This window comes from Urocampus carinirostris, chromosome 15, assembly GCF_059441175.1.
Source record: "Urocampus carinirostris isolate Australia breed hairy pipefish chromosome 15, RoL_Ucar_1.0, whole genome shotgun sequence".
Classification (NCBI taxonomy): Eukaryota; Metazoa; Chordata; class Actinopteri; order Syngnathiformes; family Syngnathidae; genus Urocampus; species Urocampus carinirostris.
Genome location: NC_142363.1, coordinates 11422922 through 11444522, shown reverse-complemented (window position 1 = coordinate 11444522; position 21601 = coordinate 11422922). Strand labels below are relative to the sequence as shown.

At 38.1% G+C, this 21601-nt stretch overlaps 1 protein-coding gene across 1 annotated transcript in view; it reads left to right on the top strand.

The window, feature by feature from the left end:
- Positions 1-21601, top strand: part of prkd3 (protein kinase D3) — a 61981-nt gene that overhangs the window by 17608 nt on the left and 22772 nt on the right. The window contains exons 3-7 of the mRNA XM_088354357.1: positions 7885-8023; positions 16823-16954; positions 18461-18618; positions 21162-21360; positions 21446-21523. Coding sequence (XP_088210483.1) covers positions 7885-8023; positions 16823-16954; positions 18461-18618; positions 21162-21360; positions 21446-21523 — 706 coding nt within the window. The remainder of the gene's footprint in view (positions 1-7884; positions 8024-16822; positions 16955-18460; positions 18619-21161; positions 21361-21445; positions 21524-21601) is intronic.

Below are 21601 nucleotides of genomic sequence, written 5' to 3'. Positions count from 1 at the left end.
CTCCTGTAACTGAGATCAATCCTCTCTGTCTCGTCCTGTCCGGTATCGACCCCATCTGTCTGGTATCTGCTCCTGTAACTGGTATCGATCTTGTCGGGCTCTGGCTTCCTGTTGTTCCACATCAGACTTCAGCCTTACTTCTTCCGCCCAGCGATCGCCGAATCACTGGCTTTTGTGTTAACGTGCATGACTGCCACATTCCTGTTAGATAAATCTTGTTTCGGAAACGTTAGGCATATGGATCCTCCTCCTGTTCTGGTTCTGACAATATGAAACAAATAGCTCACGGAAGGATATTTTGAGGGTGCGCTTATGATCAGTTGTGCCTTTGTCGGTAGAATACGGTACATTTATTATTTTTTATTCAGACTGACTATTATTCACAGTCAAAACAATGTCGTCCACATATATGATATATAAATATATATATATATATATATATATATATATATATATATCAGACACATTTTAGCTCAGAAATGAAGTCGACATTTTTTTTAACTTGAACACAAAAAATCATATTTCAATCGGGACTGGTTTGGGACAGTCTTTTTTACGTTTGTGCTTGTCATTGTTTTTTTTTACCCGTAACCACTCCTTGTTTCCATATTCTCAGTGCTTCTGCTCTCCAATCTGCTGTGGTCAGTGAGGAAGCACAGTCTGTACTGCCGATGTTCACATAGCTTCTCGCCTTCTCCCTTCACTGCACTTGCTATTTTTCTTCCCTGTCTGTTTAAACATTTGCACATATTGCCTTTTTGTCTCTCTGTCTGAGAGGGGAAAGCTTGAGTTTTGATTTTGGCATTGATTAATATACTCTTGAAAAAGGAAGGGGTTTAAAAAATTGAAACCTATAAGTATGTCTCTAAATGACTTTCTGCAAACACAGAACCAAACTGCATTTTGCTACATATTACTAAATTAACCTGTATTATTCTGATCTTTCCATAAATCTGTATAGTCTCACGGGTTTATTTTCTCTCTGTGAGTAGGGAGACGTAGTCGTTATTGCTCTTCATTTCTCAGTCAGAGGTACTGGTGTCATATCACGGCGAAGCTATAATTCATCAGTAGTGTGCGAGGACTGAGCCAAACATGTCTTAGATCACTCTGCTCTCTTCCTGAGAAGCTTTAAATCTGTGACTCAGACTTCCTTTTCTCAGCCTGGTCTCTGGACACTGTTAACACGCAATACTCATGTAGATGTGGACAGCTTTGCATACACAGTTAACGGAAATTAGGTTGAGCTCTTATCACCTTCTGCACACAAAAATAAAAAATGCTTCCTTCTTCTTCAAACAGAAGTAACTGCATTAAATGCAGTATAGTGTCTGTTTTGCTAATCACCTTGCTCTCATTCGGTATATTGTGGCAACCAACCAAAAATAGCTCTTCTCTGCTTTTTGGCGACTGCTATCTAAGATTACTGCAAAAGAGTACTGTTTCTCTTGATTTTTGTAATCAAAGGCCATGAGTAATAATTGTGAGCTTAGGTTATCATTGGACAGCCTTAAAGCAACATTATGTGATATCAAGAGTATTTTGGCCCAAAACCAGCCATTGTGGCAGGTGAAATGCCGCAAGCTTGGCTTTTTTTTAAATGCGCCATATAAAATGTAATCATTGTGTTTTCTTAGAAGTTTTAAAGAGTTTGAATCTCTTTTTCATGGAAGTCTTACCTCACATTTTTTTCCAACAAGCACAAAGTGTATAGACACACACGAAAAATAGCTGCTAGGCTTGAAACTGACTGCGACCTAGTAAGGATAAGCAGTATGAATAATAAGAATTTAAGCATTTGAACATTCCAGAGTAGGTGCAACAGTCACATTATACAGTATATTTTCATGCTTAATCAAATTTATAAATGGTGTTTCAATCAGAAAACTCAATGGAAAAACAACAATGTATTCCAGGGTCAGACTGTTAACATCACGTATTTAATTGTGTGGGCGCCTAAAATTCCACAATCCTCAGTTTTCACATGAATAAAAAGGAAGGTAAAATTACTGGAAAAGACAGGTTAATATTGCACGGGATCACCCAATCACCGATAGCTCAGAATAAGCGAAATCATGGCCGACTGAAGGATCAGTGTAACCTTAATATTCTGTATCTACAATATATATGTACCTTGTAACTGACTGGCAACCAGTGAGGCCTGGTCATCAATCGTTAATACGAAGGCAACCGTAATATGCATCTACCCTCAACCCTCAGGGTGACTGGTATGAATAAAATATCGGGGAATTCCTAAACTTTATTCTATAATGGACCATTAACTAGCTATGTCTGTGAAGGAACGGTGACACAATGAATTGCCTTGTATGTAATGTAAAGTGAAAAAGTATCCGTCTTCTCTGGCTGCTTTAATTCCCTGTCAGAATTCCACTCTGCTGCTGGCTCTGAATTCACTGTTCTGGCCCGTGGTCAAAAGCATGTCTGTATGAGCTATCCCTTTCCTTCAATCAAACAAGAAACCTTCTTGTGTATGAACTTTGAACCATTCCAGGCAAACACACAGAATCAGCCTATCATTTGAACTTTCTACCTCCAGATGTGTAGTGTTTTCCTTGGCGCGGGCTATGAAAATGCCTTTTCCATGCATGGGCTGTAGAGGGAAAGCATTCTTGATGCGTTTTTCTAACCAACCATTCGTTGTAATTAGGTGAGCATTCCATACTTTGTAATTCTTGGCAAAGCACTTAGCATCAATTTGGTAAATGAGCTGAGAGTCTGATAGGTAGTCTCGTCCTTCCTAAAAGTGTATGCACATTTCACTTCTTGCAAGTTAATTCAAACTGCCTTTAAATTTTCATTAAAACTGGACAATGTCAGTGATTCTGAACTATAGTGCTATGAAAAAGGATCTGATACTTTTTGAATTTCTAACATTTTTACATCAAATCACCATCAAATTTGTTCTTATCTTTTTCAAAAACATGCAAATAATTGCAGGTTTTCACCCGACTAAATTGGTTAGTAATAAATGGTTTTAAGTGCTCCTTGAATCTCCTTAGGCAAAGGGTTCCATGACTAAATTTATCCCCTTTCTATTCATTTAACATATGGAAACCTGTACATGTTTTGGATCACATTTTTGGTCATTTTTTGCAGAAATGTAAGAACTTCCAAAAGGTTGAGATACTTCTTCACACCACTGTTTGTAAAGACTCTGTTATAAATGTCCACAGTTCAATTGTGTTAAGTTTGTTTTTGCTGTCTTTCCATTTGTGTAGTTGGTTCTTTCATGCATGACTTTTATATGGTCATTAAACAAAGCATATTTCTGTAATATTCTCATATAAGACCGATATCAATATCGGATCTGGACTCCCTTAGTATCTTTATCAATCATAGGTTGGTTAAGTTTTCCATTGAACTGGAGATTTGCTGGATTTATCTGCCATCTGTCCAATGTGACTTACATTCATGCCGTCCTGATTCATGTTGTGAAGATCTACTCTTGAGTACTTTGAGGTGTCATTAAACATCTTTGCTACATACAATAAACAACTCCGAATTACAAATCTCTGGAAACAGCTATACTTGACTTAAGGGAACACCTATCATAATGAAAGATGATTCACTACGTCGTTATAACTAACTTTAAAGACAATGCAAATTGATATGAGGATAGATGTCGTTCTTTCATATGGTTTTGTACCAGTAGATTGTGATAGAACGGTGAGCATGAACAATTAGTTTTTTCCATTTATTTAGTTGTCCAATGCCAGTCAGTGTTGAACAATTTCTGAACAAAAGCATTTATGGAATGTTTTCCATAAACTGCACACGAATGCAGGTAATGGAAGTGGAACTGTCCTTTATATCTGAGGGAATTCCTACACTGTCAAATAAGGTGTGAGGTAGCCTGAGGCCAAGCCACATTATTTTCCTTACTGTAATGTAATCACATGGCCATCTGTTAGTGGGTTCGCTTCACTCTCTAAAGTACTTCCGTTTAGTCACCCATCACTGCCACAAAACAAGTTCCTCATGTTTATACATGCAAATTCCCAATTTCAAAATACTGTTACAGTGTTCATTTTACCTTTGAAAAGTGATGGGTCCCGGGGACTCGCATGCTCAAAAATCTATGGGTCCCAACAGAGATCTATGGGTCCCCAAAATATAGTGTTATCAAGGTTGAAATGGAAATTTGGCGACAAATATATAATATAAATCTATATATTCATTCGGTTTTAATCATCACAGTTAATTGGTAATACAGAGCAGTTATCACTTCAGATTTTTCAGTTCACAAAAATATTGTACATTATAAAAAATAATATTGCTGAAATATGAATCTATATATTGATTCAGTTTTAATCATCACAGTTAATTGGTAATAGAAAGCAGTAATCATTTAAGATTTTTCAGTTCATATATTCTTCGTGGTTTGCTGTCCCGCCACAGTTGTAATACCTTCTCAAGGTCCAATCCATTATCATCCTCCTCATAGCGTAACCAGGGATATAATTTAGTCCATTTTGGCAGAAAAGTCCTTTTCTTGCTAGTTTTCTTTTGTTTATCGTCGTTTTCCTTGCCTCTGCGATCTTCCGAAGAATTTCTCCGCCGTTTTTTCATGCCGGAATTTTTGCCGTTGTTATCACTTTCTGCATTATGTTTCGACTTATTACTGACCCTAAAGAAATGACCAATTTTGTGTTGATTTTCACCTAATACTAACTGTTTTTTCGGAGGCATACTGAACCTTCACCTTCCCTCGACGACAAGCACCACAACAATGACGTAATCTCGAAGCAACGAGATCTCGTTTGCCGAGATCGGCGTGCAGACGAAAACTCGAACCGCAAGACCAAAACAACAGTGGCGGATCTGCCTGACGAAAAGTTTGGAGTGCGGTAAACCCTTGTTAAAAAAAAGTAATCGGGTAATCAAGACAAGTTTGTGTCAAAAAAGTTGCGTCTCAGGGACGCACGTTGATTTGACATGATTCGTCCCCAGCAAAAATGATGCGTCTAGGACGCAGGGACGCGGGCAAACGAGAACACTGCTGTTATTAGTTTTTGAGAAAAAAAAAAATCAGACAATAGTTCTTCAACTCTGGAATTTGTTTAATCAGGCCCTATCTAGATTTACAATTGTCACACACTCAAAGGGACATTTCCATAACATGAACTAGGATTGAGAGAAAGAGTGAGTAGCACTGGATAGGAATCCACCATTCTGCACAAAAACTGAGCTGTGTGTGAAGTTGTGAATGCCTAAATTTTTTTTTGTTCTGACAAAATCCAGCCACCGATGAAAGGGTGATTTCTTGTTGTCATCGTATTAAAAAAGAAATCAAACTATAGATTTTTTTTTACCAGGAGTAAACTATGTGTAATTCTTAAAAGCAGAATTCACAGTAGCGTCTATAGACGTGTCTACCTTTTGTGAGAGGTCTGAACTTTTCAGGTCTCACATCTGTTTGGCTTTGCCATCTCGTCCTCAACACTTACCATTTTGCTCTACCTTACTTATATGGTCTTTCTTTGCTCGTAGGAGTTTTTTTTGCATATCAATGGTAGATTAGATAGCTTAACAAAAGCTTCCTACTGCAAAGCCGTTTTCTACTCGTCTTTCCAGGCTGACTTGTGGACCTCACACGCGGATTCTCTGCTACGCGGTCTATTGGAGTGCGTGTGTGGTCGCTCCCACTCAGTTGAATTGATTTCCGTTTGATGATGACAAAAGACATTCTCGGTCACTACAAATGCCAAAGATGTATGTGTACATGAATGTAATGACAATGCTCCACAAGGGTGTGTGTGCTCATGTTCAATGGGAAATGATGATTGGTAGTTTTTTTCCACTGGCATATGTTCTTATTAACTCCAGGAAGGAAGCTCCATGTGAACCGAGTATGCATGCAGGTACACAAAGTTGGAATGTGTCAGAAACTTGCCAGTCTATTGTTCTTGCACCCTTGGCTTCCACTCGTTTTAATGAGGTATGGAACGAAATAATTGTCGTGTGCCCTCTCACCTCGCAGATGCTCCTGGTGAGGACTGAGACCTGTTTTCGGTGGAAATGTTTGCCCTGAATGCCCAAAGGGTGCCAACTGCAGCTGTCAGCTGCATTGACAATAGTTTATGTGAGTGTGTGTGTGTGCCATGTCAGCCCTAGTAAAAAACACTCTATGACACAGCATTCACCACAGGAAGGATGCCCCCTACCCATTTTATTTACAACCTTTCAAGTTGAAAGTTGGTTCTCTCCATGGGTAAACATGATATTTTTGGCGATAAATGTTAATAGGAGTAGTGATTTCTGTATAGTATTTTAAGGAAAGGCACATGCTATACATGTGTGCAACCATGGAGAAAGTATCCATGGACTAACTAAGGTACTAGGCAAGCTGGCATCAGCTTTTTCGTCAAGTTGGAGTTGAGGTAAAATTTTAAGCCCGAATCCAAGCCCATCCTGACCCGAATTTTGCCTCGGGTCGAGCCTGAAATGTAAAATATTGCATTCGGGTCAGGCCACGCTTCTCTCTTGCTGCCTTTTTTTAAATTACAGTAACATTCCAGTGTGCTGAGGCGGTTCGAGGCCACGAGTAATTTTGGCCACGAGGGATGGTCCGTATTAAAACAGAAGTTGCCTCATCACAACTCGTATCGTACTTAACTCCTGCAATGTCAATACAAAGAACTCATTCCTTTGTCTGTCTATTATCTACCCTGCATTGTTCCTCTTTGACTCCCTGCCTCTCTCTTAAAGTGCTGGGCTAGATTCTTAATGACCTAATGAGACTATGGTTTATGGCCGAATTTTTACCCTGCCAAAATTACAGACCGCCTTAAAATGTTCCTATCAACTCTTAAAAAAATCCGTCAATGATGAAAGATTGGCGGTTAATGTAACCTCTGCTGACACAGATATATAAAATATTTAAATGTTTATGCAGCCTTGTTTTACTTATATTTCGTCACAAAAGACAGGCTTTAATTTGTTATCACATTTTCTGTGTGTGGATTTGGTTTGGTGATATTCTGTTTGTATTCTTAATCTTATTTTATGCTTTGTGATTCAAGCCCAAAATACATTTTCCTTTTTCTTGGTTCATTAATCTGCCCTTTACTTTCTCTTTTGCAGCTATGAGCATGCAAGTGTGGCTCCTTGACAGAGTCCATGCCAACACTCGTGCTCTTTGGCGACATTTACATTGTCATGGGTGACAAAAACAATTGTGTGCTCCGCGGGTTCACAGGGAAACAGCTGTCAAAGCCCCAGGTGGCACTCTGCGTTGCACGGCATCAATAAGAAAACCCTACCACAAACGCAGTGGCCTGGATTTACTCCTGCTGAACAATTTCAAACATTTATGTGGCTTTGATCTCTTACTGTATCCTCTCTTTCGATTTTATAGGTGATTATTTGATGACGTTTGTAACTGAAAGAGATACAGTATGAGGGTAATACGTTTAATATAGACCTCAGTTATTTGTGTCTGGTTGTTAGTGTGACTGGATTGGTTTAGAAAATACTGAACCTACAGTGCATTTGACTGATTCTGTAATTCCCGAACTGTGATTCTCCATCTCTTGATTCAGGTTATTTGATTCTTACTCCTTATTGACAGCCTCACCCACACCCGTTCATTATTCATCACAAGTCACACTACTGTCGACTCACAAGCTGGCCATGACCTGGATAGCATAAGTTTGTGTCGAAAAACATGACTAAACAAGTCAGGACTGATTGTTATCTCCTCCATGTACATTTTCTAGCTAGCCATAATTTGTTTTTTATTTTCAAAAAGAACAGAGCAACACTTAATGTGTTTGTTTTCTGCTATGTACACCACTTCTGTCGCTTACTGTTGTAGGACTTTACAGATGTCTTCCACTGACCAGTCTTTTCACCTCCCTCCAGTTTCCTGAATGCGGCTTCTTTGGCATGTATGACAAGATCTTGCTATTCCGGCACAACTTGAACGATGAAAACATTCTGCAGAGGCTGACTTCAACTGAGGACATCCATGAGGGGGACCTCATTGAAGTGGTTCTCTCTGGTATGTATAATGTCGCAACACTTGAAACTGATAAATACTTTCTTGTACATTAATTCACAATGTTAATTTCCAACATAATTAAATTTTTACACCTCAAAAAGCTTGCTTAGACCCTTAGACGGTATGCCAGCCAAAAGAGATGATCAAGTAGATGAAAGAAGCACTGTTTCCAAGTAATTCCAAATTGTTTAGCATTTGAATTTGGTAGCATCTACCAAAATAAGGTCTAATGCAAAGTTTATCAAACGGCTATAGTAACCATTTTTGTCTCATTTTTTGAAACAAGCAGCAGCAAATGTTGCTCTGTTCCCAGCATGGCAGGGAAAACTCCCATGAAGAAGCAGGCCACATGAATGGAATGACTTTTACATTGTTTTAAGTATGAGAAGAAGGAAAAAGGCATTCACTAAATCAATCACGTTGCTGTGAATGATTTATAAACTGGAGCCATGTTTCTTTGTATTTTGCTTATCACAATACGTACCAGTAATCATCTGAATAGTGGTTGTTGCTGATATAATAGTTTGTCCGTATAATAGCTTTAGCCCAGGGCTCGGGAAGCTTTTTGACCCGAAGCCATAAAAGCATAAAAAAAAATTCTGAGAGAGCCACATCATATAGTTGAAGACCAAATTCAACAAAACCGCCAAACCCGCTCCAGACAAAAGCTAATTCTACAGCACATTTTACTTCTACTGAGTGATCTTTGATGATTTGTTAAAACCTATGAAATAATGATAAGGCCAGGGCCTGTGTCACAAATGAATATAAATATACTTCTTGAAATGTGTCTCCCTCCCGCAGTAACTTAAGGGTGTTGAGGCTCATTTTTACCGTTATTGTTGTCCTAAATAATGGTTTCAAAACAAGGTGCAAGCAAAGTTATTTTGTAAAAATGTCATAAAATACTGCAAACACGGTTAGAAACCTATTCACCTTTAGTGCAGACCGTGCTGGCGATTATACATGTCCTGTCCTGTGTATAGATTTGCTTATTCTTACCGCTCACCCAGTTAAATTGCTCTAGGTGCTTTTGAGGTCTGTGGCTTTTCATCATAAAGTGTCACAAAAATGGACATAGATTGTATAATGAACTTCCATATAAAGGATTATTTAGCCATTTTCAGCCAAAAAAGGGCATGTTGGTGCGACACCTTGACTCTGAACTGTAGTTAAAATTCTATCCAATATACAGTGGTACCCTTTACAAAGATTGCCTCGAGTTACGAAGTCAAAAATACAGTGTGCGCTGAATGTACACAAACTGGCTATCGCCTCAAATCTGCCTGGCAACCAAGTCAAGTCAAGTCATTTTTATTTGTATAGCCCTTAATCACAATTAGTCTCTAAGGGCTTCACAAGTTATTACATATAAGATTAGGTTACTCGTATGCTATAGAGTAGAAGTGAGTTTTAAGCCTAGATTTAAACATTTCCACCGAGGTTGCAGATCGGATCTCAGGGGGAAGAGCATTCCACAACACCGGTGCCCGGATGGAGAACGCTCTCGAACCAGCGGAACACTTCTTGGCTCTTGGGATCACCAGGAGACCGGCGCTCTCGGAACGAAGGCTTCGGGCCGGGACATAGGGGGAGATCAGATCTGAAAGATATGAGGGGGAAAGTCTATGTATGATTTTGTATAGTAGTAGGAGAACCTTAAAATCGCATCTTAGGCTAACAGGGAGCCAATGCAGGTTAGCCAAAATTGGGGTGATGTGATCGTACTTTTTTGTCCTTGTTAAAAGCCTCGCTGCAGCATTTTGTACCAGCTGAAGACTCTTGAGTCTGGTCATCGGAAGACCGGAAAGTAGTGCATTACAGTAGTCGAGACGGGAGGTAACAAACGCATGAATTATGATTTCCGCATCCGACTGAGAAAGTATAGGACGAATTTTAGCAATGTTACGGAGATGGAAGAAAGCGGTTCTAGTAATTTTCTTCACATGTGTTTGAAAGGACAGATCAGGGTCGAAAAAGACACCTAAATTTTTAAGTGAGTCACTCTGTGTGATGTGGCAATTGTCCAAGTTCACTACGGTTTTAGAGAATAAGTCACGGGACTTAGAAGGACCAATAACTAACATTTCAGTCTTTTCAGGGTTAAGACGCAGGAAATTGAGTGACATCCACTCTTTTATCTCAGTGAGGCAGGCCTCCAAAGTTCCACAGTTTAGTGTGGCAGATTCCTCCATCGGGAGATAGAGTTGAGTGTCATCTGCGTAGCAGTGGAAACTGATATTATACTTACGAATAATATCACCTAGTGGAAGCATATAAATGCTGAAGAGAAGGGGGCCAAGCACTGAACCCTGCGGAACACCACAAGTAACACTAAATGGCTCAGATGTCAATTCGCCATATTTAACGCAGTGTGTCCTATCTGAGAGGTAGGATCTGAACCATAATAGGACGCTTCCTGAGAGACCAATCCATTTTTCCAACCGTTCTAGCAAGATAATATGGTCCACTGTGTCAAATGCAGCACTAAGGTCCAGCAGCAGCAAAAGTGATGATGTGCCCGAGTCCATTGCCCGTAGGAGATCGTTGGTTACCTTAATCAGAGCTGTCTCAGTAGAGTGGTTAGCCCTGAATCCTGATTGCATTGGTTCAAAGAGATTGTTCTCGGACATGAAATCATTCAGCTGCTGTGCCACTACTTTTTCAAGTATTTTAGAAAGAAACGGTAGGTTTGACACAGGTCTATAATTACATAAGTTTTCTGGATCTAGGTTGGGTCGTTTCAGTGTGGGTTTAATGACAGCGGACTTAAAAGCAGCTGGAACTACACCTGAGGCGAGTGATATGTTTAAAATATTTAGAACTGAAGGTGCAAGAACCAGTGCACATGACAACCAGTGTGCATCCGTGCTCCCAGCACGCTCTTCATGTTCTGCCACAGCTCAGAGTTCACGGATGAGGAGGAAGAGGTTTTCTGGCAATATGCAGCCATCATTCAACCAGCCCATATTAAAGGAATTCGTGGAAAGGAATCACCCGGGAAAAGTGTTGACAAGTCCGGCTATCGCTACGTCTTTCTCGCGCATTTTGACGGATTGTTAAAAGCCGCAACATTGGATCAGTTTTTCAATAAACATGAGGCTAGAAGGTCAATTAATTTTTTCATTATATGCTTTATTCTTTGTTTTTTTTCACAATATGTGCCTACTGTTTTTGTTTATAGTGCGGTAATCTTATTTTAACATATAATTTATAAAAAAATATCATACTGTACTTTTGCGGGGCTTGGAAACGGATTAGTACATTTACATACAAAATGTGTCTCTTCTCTTGAAGTTTTCAGGTTATTAGGCGACTCTCAGAACGAATTAAATTCATTTGAAGAGGTACCACTTTATACTGGACTGAACCCTTGGATAGTCAGTCGTGCGGCAAGCTCCAAAAGTTATAACATGTTAAGTACTTTTGCAGGTTCTATTTTAATCTTCGAGCCTTATGTACTCATGAAAAAAGGCATAAATGGCTCACGTGCCATAGGTTCCCGACCCCTGCTCTAGCCTGTCGACAAAAACAAATTTAGATTATTTGTCCAGCTAAAGTCAGGTGCTTATGATTCAAAGACAAAGGCCAACCGCAATGTGTTCTTAATTGTCCACTTGTCTTGTTTAACTGCATGATCAGATCAAGAAAACCATTAGACAATGGATTCATATCAGCTTTTGACTATTTATTTGATCAGCATTATATTTATCCCAACAAATGCATCAGATGTTTTTCCCATAAACAAAAAAATCTGAAGCAACAAGTAATATATATTTATGTGTATATGTATTTGTGTATATGTATTACATCTGGATGCACGTCACTGTCACTTATTCTTACTTTTTGAGTCGCAAAATTTGCGCGAATGCTCCATCATCAAACTTTAACATGAGATGATTCAGCTCTTATCTTCCTTTTTCTTCCTTTTGTGTATCTTCAAGCGATACAGTAAATGCATGAATGTATCAACCACCCCCAATGATGAGGTCATAAATCTCTGCATCAGGAAACACCTGACACCACATGTGTTGAATCCTCTCCTCTCTTATTCAGAGCCCTTAGTGTTGTTTCCATCGGTTTAGTCACAATCTGAGGATACTTCAGGAATCAAGGCTCAGGAATGCAGACTTCCTTCTTTTTGTTTTTCACTGTCTGTGTTTGTCTTGTGCTCTCTTTGTGTCACTCTTTGTTGTCGGTTGCCTAGTCTCCTTTCTCTCTTTTCAACATTGTCATGTGCATATCTGCAGGGTCTTTTAGTGTAGGTTACCTCACATGCTTTAGATTAGGGGTGTCAAACTCATTTGAGCTTGGAGATTCATTAGTATGAAAAACATTTTCCCGGGGAGACTACTAAATCAATGGCATCAAAAGTGTGCCTAAACTGGAAAGTTGGGGGTCCTTCGGGGGGGCTCTTAAATTATGATTTAGGCATATAAGATTTGATTTTCATCCTCAATATTTATTTTCTTTCACAAACATTTAACCTCTTGTAGTATTTATTGACCGCGCATTTGTGAAAAAAAACAACAATTCTTATCCATGTCAAATCAAGTCACATTTATTTCTATTTCCACTCCAGGTTTTTTAACTCAATAAAACTCAAAGCAGATGGGAAAGTGACAGAAAGAGCATACTTAAAGGTCTTTCTGCTTTTTATTTTCATCTTTTTATGAAAATGTATACCTGAAGATGTGAACGCCGCTGTTATACTTCTTGTATACTATACAAAGGAGCTTAAAGCTTCTTTAAAATTCTGCAAAATCACTCTGGTGGTATTTATTTATTTATTTATTTTTTTCCGCCTTAAACAGCAAATCTGTGACTTTTATTTTAAATAGAATAACATCGGGAAGGGTCTCTCCAATGTTCTATGGTTCGAATAATCTTAGTCGGTAAATACAGCTACAATGGTTGCTTTGCAAGTGGCGCTTGGCTTTGGTGACATCCAGAGCACATCTTAAAGCTGTAAGTCATTGTTTGATGCATGATGAAGCCCATTTTTCTCTTGTGCTTCTCTCAGCATTGTCTCACGGGTCACATAAGATGATTTGGACCTCGGGCCATGAGTTTGACACATGTGCTTTAGATGGTGAGGGAGTTGTCCTTTTTTTCAGCAATCTGCTTTGGTTGAAAAATGACTGTTTTGCTCTCATTAGGTGTTTTCATCTCCATCTATTTGTTTTTCTTAACCAACCTGTTTCTATTTTTTTTGGTGTTGGGAGAAAGAGTGAGAGAATCTCCCTCACTGCAAATGAATTGCTTGAAGTGGCTTTTTCTTGGCACATAACTCAAAAGAAGAGAAGACTTGTTTTTCTAGCAACAAGTGATTGTAGAAGGCTTGTGGTGTGTAAACACGCTCTGATCTGCAGGCTGGCCCTGCAAAGGCCATGTGGGCCCATGAGGGTTGCGGTTCACTCTGACCAGTTTGTCCCTTTGTTCTGTTTTTCTACTCCTGTTTTGTACCACCCAGTTTTAAAAGTTCCTCATTCAGCAGCATTGGGAGTTCCTTACAGGGTGTTGTTGCAAATCTCAGTAATGAATATTGATTGTGTTTGTACTTGTACTTTGAGGGTACTGTGTTTTTCCTGGATTTAGATTTGTGCCTTTAGATTGGTAATTGTGTTGCCCAGAACAGCTGCACTTTCAGCAATACAAAAACAACTTGTTGAATGCATGAAATTGTTGTTTGAGGTCAATGAGTTTGATAGCAGCGATGTAACAGTGTGGAATAAGAAACATACTCTTGTTTGACATTGTTGCTCAATGAATGCTGCCTTTCATTTTGTCTGTTCCAGTGAGGAATGTTTCCACTGCTAAACTTATGCGTGACTTGCATTCCGTCTCTTTTTCCAGTTTGATAATTAATCATCAAATAAATGACAAAAAAATAACAAAAAGCAAGAATAATATAAAATTAAAGAGTTTCTGCAAATATCATATTTTTTAAATTAATTGAATCACTCCATGCATATGGATATTAGCATGGCATTCTGACAGTATTCATGCTACCCAAGTAATATTTCCATTCCAATGAAATAAATAAGAAAGAAAAATAAAACGCTCAATAACATGTGTTGTTATGCAAGGTGATCTCTCATTTATACATTTAACTCTTTTTATTTACGAATTTATGATGAAAGTTTATTGCTATTTGGTATTGCTATGTAGGTTACTACTCAATGATGGAAACATTTTGAAATGTATACTAAAGCAGGTATGTCAAACTGAGTTTGGCTCAGGGGTTGGATCCAAATTTTATGTTATCAGGTGGGCCAGATCAGTATTAAAAATGGCAATGCTAAATATTTAGCTTTGTTTTTCCAGTACTATGCATTAACATCCATCATATATTTGTGGCCTAACCTATAAATTATAATCCCGGATGAAAAGGGATCTTTTCTTACGCACCTCAATTATTCACAAACAATGAGAAAAAATGATTTTAATGTTTGGCTTGAATGTGTTAACAAATGTATTATTTTAAGAGTTGACTAAGTGCAGCTTTTTATCTGAACCAACTCACCACACTTAGCAAACTCAAGTGGGATCTATGAATAAAGATATGCTTGCCTCAATTGTCATACTGCTTTGAATTGCGTAAATAAAAAACAAATACAAAATAATAAAATCAAACAGTCGAAGGGCAATAACATCCGATACAACTACAAGGCTGGGCCTTCTGAAGTTTTGAAAATACTGTACAATATTGTGTTTAATCAGTTAAATCTTATTTTTAATGATCTGTGCAAAGACATCTCATGTCATCACACCTCTTCACCCCCCCCCTCTCATAGCAATCCAGCAGTCTACTCACTACTTGCTGGTGACTCCTGAAACTTGTCCTCATTTTGCCTTTACAGGTTCATCAATATCAGATGTCAAATCCTGAGTAGCACCACATTTGACAATTTAATTTAAGTGTTTGTTCGTAAACTTTGAGCGTTGCTTTGTTTTAGTATTTAGTATTTAGTATTCATCATAGGAAAAAAAAACTGTTTACAAAGATAAGTACTGTAGTCCCAAACATGGATAGAACCTTTGCTGGACATTGGCTCTTTTAGGTGAGAAAGAGCATTTAGTTTACATTTATTAAAAAAAAAAAGTCATACGCTTGGATAGAAATGAGATTGAGCTGGGGTTGGGAAGCTTTTTGACCCAAAGAGCCATAAAAGCAAAAATATTTTGATATTTTTTGAGTGAGCCACACCATATATTTTAAGACAAAATTCAACGAAACTGTCAATCCCGCTCTCCAGACAAAATCTAATTCTTCAGCACATTTTATTTAATTGGGTGATATTTGATGATTTGATAAAATCTATGAAATAATGAATATGACAGAGCCTGTGTCCCATATCACAATACCAATATAATTTGTCTCCCTTCCCCTTGCAGTTTCTTAAGAGTCTTGAAACTTATTTTGACTGACATTTCTGTCCTTAATCAAAACAAGGTGGGAGCAAAGTTAATATGTAAAGACTTGTTGAAATACCTCAAATTAGCATACCAACGTGTTTATCTTAAGTGCAGATTGTGCTCATCGATGGGGACAGGGGCTTGCGTGCATGTGTATAGCTCCGCCTGCCCATTCCTACCACCCAGTCTTTGCTCTGAGAGCTTTCCTAGCGTTTTGAGGTGTTAAGAGTTTGTTCTGTGGGTTTTCTTCATTAAGTGTTTAAACAGTGAACATAGATTGTTTAATAAGCTTTCATATACAAGATTCTTTAGTGATGTACATCCAAAAAGGGGTATGTTGTCGTGACCTTTACTGTAAACTGTAGTTAAGACTGTGCTCTACATATACTGGACCGAACCAAACCCACTTTCAGTGTTGTCCTGTCTTCTCACATGCAAAAATTGGCTTTGCACGTAACATTATAAAACATTTCTGCTAGCTACATTTTATCTCCGAGCCAAATGAAAAGAGCTATACCTGTATATGGCTACCGAGCCATAGGTTCCACACCCCTGAGCTAGACACTTCTTTTTTGACATTCTTAGAAATTTACAGTTGGCCGGATTTAATCATCCTGTGGGCCATTTGTTAGACATGCCTGTACTAAAGTGTCACTTCTAAAAATATAATTTTGATATGTGTTAATGAATTTGTTATCCCTATTAATGAAACGGCTTTACACTAAACAGAGGTTCCTGCAATTATTTAGTAGTTAATTTTGGATTCAGATTGGCTCATAACATTTCATTCATTAAAAAATCTGGTCCATTTGTTTGTGATGATACTGAAAAAATGGAACCATCGTAAAAGAGACAACCATTTATGCTGAAGAAACAAATGCATGCACACGAGTTGAAACCGGAAAGATTTTGGAGGCATGTACTTGTTTTGTTTTGTTTTGTTTGCCTTATGTCATCTCAAAATCTTGCACACCATCTCATTTTTTAGTGAGTCACACATTCACATGACGAGCCAACTCTTACTGCCAACAGTTAGCGCAGTGTTTATTTGACCCTAAACCAAAGATTGAGGAAAGAGAGAGACAGGAAGTGAGACAAATAAATCCACAGCAACCTTTGATTCGAAATAACACTGTTGGATTAATAGCACATGATTATGTGACATTTCTCTGGGAAGATCTACTTAGATATGATGCCCTCTACTGTGACAGCAATGGAATGGCAGTGTTTATTGGGAGCCCAATTTGATCAATATGCTTGGCTCCCTGACTACTATATCATCTTTCACTTTCTTCCCATCCTTCATATTTGTTGGCCAAGTTAGTTTATGAATGACTTTGTTTTTCATCTTGGGTTACATCATTTTATTGTCCTTTCCAGCCCAAGCAACAGTTGAAGACTTCCAGATTCGACCTCATGCCCTTTATGTCCACTCCTACAAAGCCCCAACCTTCTGTGACTACTGCGGGGAAATGTTATGGGGTCTTGTTCGGCAGGGGCTCAAATGTGAAGGTTAGTCACACGTGCATACGTACACTACAAAAAACAAAACCGTACCCCATTAGCAGAAAATGTAGACAATATTAGGTTAATCTTTAGGATATTTGAACTTGTTTTTGTAATAATAGAAGACATTCTGTCCCTAAACAAAGCACAACTGTATTATCTAGCACAGTGTTTTTAACCTTTTTTAAGCCAGGGCATGTTTTTTACATTAGAAAAATTTTGTGGCACACCACTAACCAAAAATGTTATAAAATGACACTGTACAGTATGTTTAATTACAATATACTTTATAATTCCCCCAGTTTTTACAGCACATACACTTGACAATGACATGATATTTGCAGAAAATGATTCATAAATGTTTTATAAAATTTTAAATTTTAAAAAGTGACATTGGATAATTTCTCACGGCACCCCTGACGATCTCTCACAGCACACTGATCTGTTAGATTTTTTTCTAATCTTGATAGAAAGTATTTCTTAAATTTGACCAAGTGATTCAACATCTGCTTGGGGAGACAATTTTGTTTTTTTTCCTATTCTATTTCAGAGCGCAAACTATATTGAATCAAGTTCTTGCATAATATTTTGGGTGGATAGTGTGCACTTACAAACCAATTGTAATGCTTTATACGAGATAAAATAAAATGAAACAAATCATTTTGGAAATCAAGTGGACTCACGTGGTGACATTATTAGGCTGATTTGTTTTATAACTTGGATCTTCTTATGTGTATTATATGAAAAAAACCCGCAATTTCTCAGTTAAATGTTTTAGTTGGTAATATTAATATATGCAGCTTGTTTTTGACTGATTGATCAGTAAGGATGTTAAAGTAACAAAACCTCTCAATAGCATATCACAGTACAATAATTTAAGCGGACTTGGTTGGCGATTATTTAAAAGAAAAAAAGGAAAACAAAGTATATGTATTTTGATTTGTACTTTTCAACATTGAAAAATGAATGCACTTACCTATTATTAAATTACTTGTCTATACCTGTATATTGCTTATTAAATGATGTTATCATTTTACATAGAGTTTAAAAGCTATATGTAACAGTCACATAAATGCACATAAACAATCTACAAACACAAATAACACTAAGTATTTAGGCACTTGATCGCTTATTTACACCCGTGTAGTAAATAAATCATTATGTGGCAAAACATTTGGTGAATATCATGGGTCATAAATGTAGTAGTTGGCCAAAATATGCCTAAATAAAATTCCACCATCCTTTTTTTCAAAGGTGAACAGAGGGAGCTGCAACTACACATATGGGAACCGACCTCTTCTTTTTATTAGTTGTTCTGCTTTTAATATTATAAAATAACTACAGCAATATTCTGGCATTTTTAATTTTGTTATATCACAATAAAAGAATTATCGGCACATCTTCATTTATCAGCAGATCCCACATGCTGTATTATTTCCCCAAAAAAAAGAAAAAAGAAGAGGAAAATTTTGTTCCCATTGGTTGTCACCTCTAACTTTTTTCATGTGATAGGATGTGGGCTAAACTACCACAAGCGCTGCGCCTTTAAGATTCCGAATAATTGTACTGGTGTAAAGAAGAGGAGATTGTCCAACGTGTCACTGCCAGGACCATCAATATCAGTTCCGCGACCGGCACCTGTGGAGAATGCAGCTGTTTTGTTGGATGAGGTAAGTTTATATTTATTTATTAACCTTTTGTATTTTTCATTTTCTAGCATGTTGCAACAAACATCACATCACAAGATGAACAAATTACCCGAATACTTTTTTCAATTAGATCTAGCCAATAATTTAAAGTCATTTAGGATGAGTGTTAGGTTTGTGTAAAAGCTGATTAAAAATGAGTTATTTTTTACTTAACATTTTACAAAATTATTTTTTTGTTTCGTTTTCTACAGAAAAATCTTTAAATACACAGGGTAAACATTTATTTATTATCAAATCAAAATGTATTTTTAAAGCACTTTTCATTCAAAGAACAAAATAAATGATAAAAATAAAAGATAAGAAAATAATGAAATAAATATAATTAAGGTAAGGCACTGAGAAACCATGTGAGGAAAGGTCAATAACACCGAACAGATGGCCTCAGAAAGGCTTTTCAACCATTGGACCGGGACTTTATCAGTGATGGGTCCTCCTACATGAGGAATAACTTAAAATCAAAATAAAAAAACTGGAGAACTAAAACTTAAAACGTGAGATAGAAAGTCAAATATCTATCTATCTACCCTGGTCATATCCCACGAGAGGGGTGACCGACAGCAAGACAAACACATACACAAAAACAGAAAAGAAAAAAGAGGCAAAAATGGCCAACTCAAATGCCCAAACACCCAAACAAGTTAAGCACTTCGGCACCTAGGTTGGTCATGCTTTCGTCCCTCCAGATGAAACGAGACACAAGAAAGTAAAATGTTCAGATTAAAAGGTAACAGGTCTTAAATTGAACCTTTGGGAACCCTACAATTAACTTCATGGGTTCTGCAGCAATTTGCATCCGTACTTACTACAAGAAATGTCAATCTCTAAAGTAGGAATAAAACCAGTTTAAAAACGTACAAGAGATGCCAACCAGGTTGATGAGTCTATTTAATAAAATATGGGGATCTCCTGCATTAAAATTGATTAGAATTGCAATGGAATTTTTATACTGTACATTATTATTGCTTTCATTTGATTTTCGTTAAGTCAGGCATCTTAAACTCAATTTACTTGGGGTCCGCAAGAGTTAGGGTCCAGGTGAAGTAGTGCCGCATTGGGTTATCCACAAGAACAAAATGTTCCACTTTTCTCAAATATCTTTTTTACATACACAATATTCGGAGTTAAAAAAACTGTTAAGATTTAACAAGAAAATAAAAAAATCAGTAATGAGTAAATAATAACGGAACATTATACTTGAGAAACCAAATACAATAAAATCAAATCAGTCAGAAATCACATCCTCGTCTCTCATCTCTCTCTCTCTCTCTCTCTCTCTCTCTTTGTGTTGGTCTGTTTCTCTCTCTCTCCTTCTCTCTCGTTTCGTTTATTCTCAATTAGTATTTTTTTGACTCTTTTTTGTCAAGTAATATGAACTAATGTAAATATGTTCATTCATGAGGCAGTTTGGTATAATATGTGAATACTCAGGGGGTCTAGCTGTCAGACACTAAGAAAAGGGGAGGATTAAATAAGCATACTTCTTCCAAGTTGGAAATAACGTTTTTCATTCATTGGTTCACACCCGTTGTCTTTCTCGCTCTCTCGCTCTCTCTCCTGTTGTCTCTCATTGTCTTTCTCGTTGTCTCTCCCTCTCTCAGTCTCTCAGGCTCTTTATTTCTCAGTGTCCACCTCGGTCTTTCTACCGCACTCTGTATGGATGTATTATGCTCCATATTTTCACTATAAATGTGAGCGACCAGCCAAGTAGTCTCATCTCATCAGCTGCACCGCTTATCCTCAGTAGGGTCGCGGGGGTGCTGGAGCCCATCCCAGCAATCATCGGGCAGTGGGCAGGGGACACCCTGAACTGGTTGCCAGCCAATCGCAGGGCACACGGGGACAGACAACTCACTCGCTCATTCACACCTAGGGACAATTTGGACCGGCCAATTCACCTGAAATGCATGTTTTTGGAATGTGGGAGGAAACCGGAGTGCCCGTAGGAAACCCACGCAAGCACGGGGAGAACATACAAACTCCGCACGGGAAGTCTGGAGCTGGATTAGAACCCACGCAGGAGTTTCCTATGACATGAACTGTGCCGCACATGCGCTAACCACTGCGCCGCCGTACTGCCCCAGCCAAGTAGTATAATTTTCAAATACCACATTTAAAGAACAATGCAGATGGAACTCGTATTTTGCAAGCTAATTATTTTTTTCTATCCCTATAGCACTGTAATTGCGGCTGCATTTGTGAGTGAATTTTTCCCTGCCTAACTAATTATAATTTAGGTAACTCCCATATGAAACTACGGGCACGGGCCATACTAACAGTAAACTTTTACATCAAGGCGGGGGCCTCAAACTATCACGGGTCGCAAATGGTCTGCTTGCTATGAGTTTGAGATCCTGCATTAAGTCCTTGATGCCTCCTAATATGAATTTGGGTTCTCCCTCTGGTTTGTACTTGAGTGCTGCTACTTTGTCTGACGTAAACAAAACTTAGCATTCCTGTCTGCACCCCCAAGAAATACATGTACTTTATGCTCCTCCGATTTTCAGCAGCTGCAAAAGTCTCATCAAGAGGCAGGCAAGCGAATCCTGTCATGGAGCGGCAGGCCCATCTGGATGGAGAAGATGGTTTTGGGTCGGGTTAAAGTGCCCCATACCTTTGCCATTCACACCTACACCCGACCCACAATTTGCCAGTACTGCAAGCGTCTGCTCAAGGGAATTTTTCGTCAGGGGATGCAGTGTAAAGGTAAGCCAGGAACAACAAGATATAAACAAGATATAATTTACACTTATTTTTCTACAATTGATGAAATGAATGTTTTTTCAACTAGATTGCAGATTCAATTGCCATAAACGTTGTGCTTCAAAGGTACCGAGAGACTGTTTGGGTGAGGTGGATTTCAATGGAGGTGAATACTATCACATTTTTGGATTTTCAAGACCATTCAAGGGAACTTATTGAAAGTTTTGTACTCAATGTGCGTATG